The 8980-nt window shown below is 30.5% G+C and overlaps 1 protein-coding gene across 1 annotated transcript; it reads right to left on the bottom strand.

Moving 5' to 3' along the window:
- Positions 1 to 389: 389 nt before the first annotated feature.
- Positions 390 to 4149, bottom strand: LOC105109941 (putative quinone-oxidoreductase homolog, chloroplastic). The gene is made up of 4 exons (XM_011004811.1): positions 3887 to 4149; positions 3229 to 3370; positions 2199 to 2290; positions 390 to 1274 (listed from the first exon to the last, which is right to left on the bottom strand). The coding sequence occupies exons 1-4, from the start codon at positions 3950 to 3952 to the stop codon at positions 585 to 587; spliced, it is 990 nt and encodes a 329-aa protein (XP_011003113.1). The 5' UTR covers positions 3953 to 4149; the 3' UTR covers positions 390 to 584.
- Between the last annotated feature and the right edge of the window lie 4831 nt (positions 4150 to 8980).

The raw sequence follows: 8980 nt of genomic DNA, 5'->3' as shown, positions 1-8980 counted from the left end.
TCCCAAAAAAAAAAAAAAAAAAAAAAAACAGGAAGCTATAGCCCAGCAGTGAAAATGACTTATTCCCTTTCTTTATACTCAGGTTTAAGTCTCATTGTGCACATCTATCATCCCTGCGATACCTTACATGTTTAAGGAGCTTGCAGGATATTTAATGAACCCGAAAATTAGTTATAATACACATAAACTAACTCGAACACCCTAAATTATATATAAAAAAAAAAACCCAAAGTAATAACCTTTTTTTCGTATTTAGCTTTTCATAGTTATAATTAGTGGAAATGTCCCCCGCAACAAAGGACATCAATTCTCTAGACGACACATTATACCTAGAATTAGCCCATATGGGCGAGTCTCACGATATTCAATAAATAAAATAACACCAAAAAGAAAAAAGAAGCATCTGATATTGAAGAACAAACATAATCAATAGTAATAAACTCAACCCAAACCCTATCATTTAGGGAAACATCCAGTCAAAAGAACTGGTGTGCAAGATCACGCATCATACAATACATCGGATCCACATGGTATAGGAAAGAACATTTGCAGAAATTTTAGCAATTCAAGCACATCATTTTCATTCACGGCTCCACAATGATCTTCCCAGTAGCATGACCATCGATACTCTTTGCCCAAGCATCTTCAGCCCTGCTTAATGGATGCTTTGAGTCGATGACTGTTTTAAGCTTCCCTTCCTTTACCAGATTAAGAAGATAATTCAGGTTCTCACCATTGGGAATCAAAAGCAGCGGCACCAGCTGCTTCTTGGAGAAGGTAAGTTTCTTAAAAGCAAAAGTCATGAAGGCACTGGGGCCAGGAGTGATATCTATAACCTTCCCATTTTCACTCAGATTTGGCTCAAAAGTGCTCCAAGGAAAGCCAGCAGCGCAGTGGATCACAGCATCATATTTCTTACCAGATGGGCTCTTCAGAGCTGCTCCTTCTGGGGTTTTGTAATCCAGAACCTCATCAGCACCTAAGCTCTTCACAAATTCGATGTTTCGAGCCCCACAAGTGGCAGTCACATGAGCGTTTCCCAGCTTTGCAAGCTGAACTGCATAGTGACCTACACCACCTGAGGCAGCAGTGATCAGAATATTTTTCCGGTTACCACTTCCATCAAGCTTGACCCCAGCAGATTGAGTGAGAGCCTGGTGAGCTGTGAGACCAGCAACAGGCAAGCCTGCACCTTCAGCTGCTGAAACTTCAGGTGGCCTTGCAACTGGCAAGCTCTTCTTAGCCACTACAAATTCAGCTAGTCCACCTCCACTCTGTTGTTTGTAGAACACACAACAATTAATCAAAGAAACAGAACGAAAGATAATTCAGAGACCAATGGTAAAATTCCTCCATACACATAAGATTGCCAAATGCTAAAATGCAGTTTTCATATGCGTACAACCAAGAAGATAGAATGTGCCAAGTCCCAGGTCCAAACTCCTATGTGACACTTAATGGTATACAAGATCCATGAGCAAGGCATCTAAGCAAACCAACCTCTATAATGCGCCTCAAGTTGGCAATACGACAAACTAGTAAAAAAAATTCATAAGCATCAAGGGCTTTGACCTCTTTTCTTTCCAAAAAAGGTAGCTACAATGACGACATTAAGGTATAGCTTTTGTGTTTCAATGAAGCTGAGCAAATGTCCAAAACAGAGTTATCTGATTTTACTTTTTAGGGGAGGAAACTAAGTTGCCTATGGAGAAGAGAAACAACAAGTACTCCTTGATGAAAGTTGTATTTCACCGTTCACTTTCATGAAAGATATTGAGGGCATGGAGGTTGGCTGTTCACACAATAGACAGATTTAGCTATAAATTATTCACTTGTTATTGACTCATACCTCTGTCAATACCTGGAAACAATTTTCTACTTGTGCTTTATCTAATATGATGAATACAATAATTTTATTATCTCTCTCTTCAAATCACCCCCAACCCCTTTTCATGCTGATTTTTTTCGTTTATAACCAGTCATCCATGTTGTGTAACCTTCAGGCCGTGTTGATGCAAGCTGGCTAATTTGATATGACATTATTTAAGGCGCAAGTGAGGGTAAGGTTGACCCCAATTGTTTACTTAGCCATTAAACCCAAAAAAGATAATCTAGAGGTCGCCTCACCAATGTAAATCATTTGAAAAATTACAAAGATAAGGAAATGAAAAACACCAAAATATTGAATGAGCACTTACAAGGTGGCTTAGAATAGCTACAACTTTGTCACCAGTTTTGAAATTTGTTACTCCTGGTCCAACCTCTACAACCTCTCCTGCCACGTCAGTGCCTGTTGCGACAAAGGTTTCTTCAGCAAAAAAGTGAACGCTGTGTGTGTGTGAATGCGTGCTTGGCAAACACACAATATTGCTAAAACTATGAAATTAATATATCAGCATGCGATTGAACGAATGTTAACCACATGGATTACAAGCTATGTTTCAGAAGGGTGCTGGAAATAAAGTTTAGATCAGTTGTTTCTCCATTTGTAACTCGTTTTAAAAATTGTAGATCTTTGTTGAGATATGAGGCAATTCACTGAACAGAGAGAATGATGCAAGTCCTCGAGCAGTGACTACAACAACCATCTAATCTTAACGAGGAACCACTCGTTTTAAGCTTTTTCATTGCTTAAACCAGACCAAGTAAAGAACCCACAAGCCATTGGAAATGACAGAGTAACCATGGAAAGGAAACCTTCTGCCAAACAGCACCCAAACACAAATTCCCAAAACTTTGACATCACTGAACTGAAGTCAAGCGTTTGAAATGGTAAGTAAAGATTATTGCTTTTGCATTGTCATATACCATAAAAAAATGACAAACGTATGCCAGTTTCCAAGTTCCGCATTCTGAAAGCTAAACAAAGGAACATAAAAGTATCAAATTGGCAACTAATATTTAATATTAAATATTGGCAACTAATATTTAATATTTATAAGGAAACGATTCTATTGAGATGGTCCACAGTAACACCAAGCCCGTTTCCAAAGTTTCTTAGAAGCAAAACCACAACCTTACAAACTTAAATCCAAATCAAAATAATGATTAGGCACCTAAAAGAAGAAAACCAAGCAATCAACTAACATTACAAAGAACAATTTCCTTGTGGATTAGGCTACATGGCGGAATTTATGTGCAATCAAAAGCCTTAACAAGCAGTAAGATAGTGTCTGAGTCAGATTACATATAAAAACCAAAGTCCAAATAAAGAAAGATGTGAATCACCGGGTATGTAAGGGAATCTCCGAGGGAGTAGGGGGCGCAGCATCCCTTTCTGCATCTTCCAATCGACTGGGTTTAGACTAGTTGCTTCTAACTTGAGCAAAACCTCGTCTCTCTTAGCACTAGGGACTGGAACCTCAACATGCTGCAACAAGCAAAACTATTTATATAATAGCAGTAACTCACAGTAGGTGCATCAATGCCTCTTTTTCGTACGTGTTTCGGATTGCAGTTCAAATTGATAAAAAAAAATTATATTTCAAATTATTGTTTTATATTTATAGATTATTTTAATAAATTGATATTAAAAATAATTTTTTTAAAAATCAAAAAAAATTATATTAACATATTTTTAAAAGAAATATTTTAAAAATAACCATTTCACACTTTCAAACACCTTTATTATTTAACAATTTTATCAAGAATTAAAGCAAAACTAACATCACATCCAATCCTCCTCCTCCGTCACCACCACCACCACCACTATTATTATTATTATTATTATTATTATTATTATTATTTAGAAACAAAACGAAATGGGGGCAGCAATCTATAATTCATCTCCATGTTTCACCAATTACCAACTAACTAAATGGTCATCAAAGAAAAGAAAAGGGACATATAATTACGCTAACAAAACTTGGTTAAAAAAACAATTAACCTTTAAACCAGCGGCGCCTCCTCCATAGGTGCTATACTGAACGGCATGCATCAGCTTCCCCGCCATATCCAATAGCAGCGACGCCGTTGTAATCAAAGAAACAGAAGGAAAAAAATCCGGGCACGGAGTACGGACAGAACAGAAGAAAAAAGGAGTGCAGCGTGATAGGAACTGGCAGGAGAGAAGGTGGTGGCTTTACGGTTAAACTTCAAAGAGAGAAACGAGAGGCCTACGGTCCCACACATGTCTACCAAACAGGAAATGGCAATCTTTTGGTATCTCTTTTTTGTATTAATGGAAGGGACTAGATACAGGTCGGTTATAAGAAACTGTGCCCCCTAGGAATTTATGCCTGTTTTGTTTGCAGCGAACAAGATTTATATCATTTTTTTTTAAGGGAATAAAAATAATAATAATTTAACCTTACATGCCTAATATCTATCTAATTATATAATATTATTTGTTCTTATTTTTATATATTTTACTATCAATTTTGTAATTTAATAAAATTAGGATGATGCTATTATATGTTAATATTCTCGCGCATTGTATGGATTGAATTAAGTTATCTATTAGATTGTTTTGATCAATTATTTATTTTCAAAAATATTTTTTTGTATATTTTGTAACATAATTATTTTTTAGTTGCATTAATGATAAATTATTTTTTAAAATATTAATCATTTAAAATATTTAAAATTTACATATATAGTTGTTTTTTTGGTGTTTTAAGTCAATTGTATAAGTTATGGTATATTTTCTAATTTTAGTTTTCTTTTTTTCTACTTAAACTTCTTTAGTAATATTTCTTGCAGTTTCTATTTTTAATTTTATATCTGCAAATTATTATTGACTAAAATTTTACACATTATTAGTAAGATATTTTATTACTTAGTGTCCGTTAGTTTTTGTGTATAAAAACAAACCATCCTTCATATTTAATTAGATTTTAGAACAAAGAATGAATTAATTAAAAGATTAGAAAGCTCCATAATTAGAAAAAAAAAATTATTGATAAAATCATATGCTAAGATTTTTATAAGAAATAATTAAAGAAAAACACTTGATCATGGCTACTAGAATCCAATACTAATAAGAAGGTTCAAAGAAAGCTATATAATTTGAAATTCGTTCTTGATAAAAATATATACTAAGATTTATCTGAAAAAATAATTTTAAAGAAAACTCTCAATAATAGCTATTTAGAACTTACCACTTCCGAGGACGCCCAAGGGAATCCCTAACCATAAGATAGAGATTTTTTTTTTGTTTTATATTTCTTTTATTCTAGATTTATCTTTTCTATTCTGCATTTTTTTTTATTTATATTAGGATTAGTCCATGTATATACTTGCACATATACTCGTAATGTATTAGAAATACATTGAATCTAATACTAAAAATCATGGCAATGGGTAAAATATTTATGTTGAATTCTTTTCCTCTTTTTCTTTTTATTTCTTTAATTTTATATGATATTAGAACATTTGTTTTATAATGTAAAGACTTCCTTAAATAATATCTCTTGCATTTTTAGCATCTAAGAATAATAGATAACTTTTCCCCGATCATTAAAGTTTCATTCTAATCAACAAACAAACTACAATAATATCTTTATTATCATCACTTGATAATGTCCATTAATTAATACTTAAAAATATATTTTTATTAGGATTTTTTATTATTTTTTTACATTTAAAATAATAATAACTCCTTAACTAGAATATGTTTTATAATAGTATATCTAATAAAATAAAATACATTTAATTTATGGTAAATGTTTATCTTATATGCAGGCCTATCATATAAATCAATGTATTAATTGATGAGTTTAATTACTGGAATTAAAAAGACAAAGAAAGAACTAAGATTAGAAAAAAGATATTGGTTTAATCCAAATTAGAACACTATTCGGTTATTGTAGGACAAGATTCAACAAGGCTGTTTTCAACTTGATTTGTTGAGAGGAACTTGATTTGTTATTAATATAAGAAAAAAGATATTGGTTTAATCCAAATTAAAACAATATTCGGTTATTGTAGTACAAGATTCAACAAGGTTGTTTTCAATTTGATTTGTTGAGAGGAACTTGATTTGTTGTTAATATAAGTTATAATCATAAATATCTGGCAACATATATAAATATTAGCATTATTCGAATAAGATAACTAATGTAATCATGTTAATAATTTATAATCCGATTAGAAACTCCTTTGTGTGTTGTCTCTGATTGAGTAATAAAAAGAGTTTTATACTTTATTTGTTTAAAATACCATTAGTGAATACTTTAATCTTGATATTTGTTTTTATCATTACTCAATTTTTACATTATCTTACATCTCAAAGTCATCTTTAACTCATCATCACCATCACCATTATTATTGTTGTTGTAATTATTATTATTATATAGTTAACCTCCCTATAATTCAACCACAATCTTGTTGGGTTATTTATTACTTGAATACTCTTATACTTGGGATAAGACATCAATATTTTGGTTATGTCACCTATCATCATTATCTTTTTTAAACTAACAAATAAAAACTATTTGTTCTAGAAGGCTGAAATCAAGCTTCTTCTTCTTTTTTATTAGGCAAGGCTCGTATGTTTAATTGATGGGTCAAAATCATGTTCATCCACCCTTTTTATCATAAAGAATGCATCTACTATCATACCCAAACCTAGATCAAATGGATTAGACTAAACAAGATCAATTGATAATGAGTACTTTAATTACATTTTTGTTTACTAATGTATTATCTCATGTGAATCATTGTTAGATTTTTCACTATATTTGTACAACTTTATAATCAACTTTGACTTTGCCATCAATAATTAGAATTACATTTCTTCACTTAGGCCTTTTTAAACTATAATAACTAACTATCTAGAGAACTAATTTATACTTGTGTGCATCATGGGAAATCATACAACATACAACATACAACATACAACAATGAGATGGTAGCAATTAATAAACCACTTACTCTCATAATTTTTAACTTATATTTGTTTAAAATTCAATTATTAGAGTTTAAGGGCTTGATGACCACTTTAATATCTTGATCCAAGCTTGTTACTTTCTTGAAATTACATAGTTTTACTCTTGAGCCATAAATTCTTACACAATCATAACTTTTGCATGCTCTTCATTAGACCCATGTCTACCAATTATGAGACAATCCTTTTGACTAATATTGATAGATAGTCCACTTTTGCTAACAATGGTAACAACTTTAAATCTTATTTCTTTTCTAGTCAAAACAGTCTTCTCAATATAAAGTATGATAAAAAAACAACGAGGTCAACCCTTTTCAAAAGGGCAATAAAGTAAGTAAGAAAATAAAAGAGATTTTTATCGAGAAAATAAATCAAGTTCAAATCAACTATGATAAGATACCTAAACTTAGTGTTAAGTCTATAATAACAATATTCATACTACTTTATCATGTTTCCTTTTCTTTTTAAGTGTTCGTTCTCTTCCTATAGGAAACTCTTTAATTTTAGATCTTTCATGTTTTATCAATAATATTTTGAAGAATCACTCTTTTATAATCATAGTAAATCATGACATTTTGTTATTAGAGCACCACAACATGTGGAGCCATACAATATTGGACCCACTTAAATAAAACCTTACATTAACTTTGATAAAATAAGAGATGATAAAAAAACTAATATCTCACACCTTAACCATACTTCAATTCATATACCTTAAAATTTCTAAAGTTTTATTTTATGTTTTTATAATATGATTAAATCTTTTTATTCTATAAGATAATTTGCTTTAGATAATAATATTTTCTTTAAATTTCATGATCACTTTCATCTTATCAATGATCGAGTTTTCAAAGTCATCTTTATGCCCAGCACAATTAAAGATAATTTATACCAGCTTCAATACTAACCCTTTAAATATAATCCATAAGTGTTATCTATCATAAACATTACCCTAGAGTTTGTCATTAACAGCTTCGTCATCCACGTTCTCATATCTTGCATTGTGTTCTCTCCAATAAAGTTCATCTAATTTTTCCTTGACTAATTATCATTTTAATTATATATTTTTTTCTTTAAACGAGTCAAGTCAATTTCATTTAGGTTTATTGAAGCATGTTGATTTAGTTGTAATAGACTTAGTTTTTATTGATTTTAGGGGTTCCTCACCAACTTGTTCCATGAATAGATGTAAGTACTTTGTTATTTTTATTGATAGTTTTTTCAAATATATATGGTTTTTTTTTCCTTTGAGTAATAAATTCAAGACTTTTGACATTTTTATCTAGTTTTAAAAGTAGGTTTAAAATTAGTTTGGAACTTGTATAAAATAATTTTAGACTCATTAAGGAGATGAGTTTTAAAAACTAATTTTATGTTTCAAAATTATAGTCATTGCACATTATTATTTATCTTTATACATATGAGCATAATAAAGTCGTGAAATATTGTCATTGGTATATTATTGAAATTGACCTCACTTTACTTAAACATACTTCTCTTTTATAAAAATTGTATTCTTATATCTTTGAAACTTTTATTTTTCTTATCAACTGAATGCATACACCAATTGTTCAATATTAATCTTTTTTTTTCCAAAACTTTTCCAATGATAACCTGACTATTCATTTTTAAATGTTTTTGATTTCTTTCTACCTTTTTATTCTACATTGATAGAATAAATATAAACTTGATTTTCAATCTACCCTGTTTGTCTTCCTTGATTATAATTTAAATAATCTAGAATACTATTACATGGATATCTCTATTTATAGTGTTGACATCATCCATCATGATACATTCCACGAGTTTCCATTTTCTTATGCCGAGTCCACTTCATTAGTTTTCTCTCCATTATTATAGTCTTTTTCCTTTTATCCTTCTAATATCAATTCTTTATGAATGAACATTATTTTGTCTACTTTATTACCTACTCTGCATCTTTTATTAACCATGATTGCTTCATATTTTTTATCCAAACCTAAGTGTTATACTAAGGCTAAATAACATGCTAAATGGAATTCAATTATGGCTATGAAATTTAATATGTTGTCCTATAATCGCACTTAGTCTTTAGTTCTTTTTTACCTTTCTATA

Source organism: Populus euphratica, unplaced genomic scaffold (genome assembly GCF_000495115.2).
Source record: "Populus euphratica unplaced genomic scaffold, PopEup_1.0 scaffold233.1, whole genome shotgun sequence".
NCBI lineage: Eukaryota > Viridiplantae > Streptophyta > Magnoliopsida > Malpighiales > Salicaceae > Populus > Populus euphratica.
This window is presented reverse-complemented; position numbering and strand designations above follow the sequence as displayed.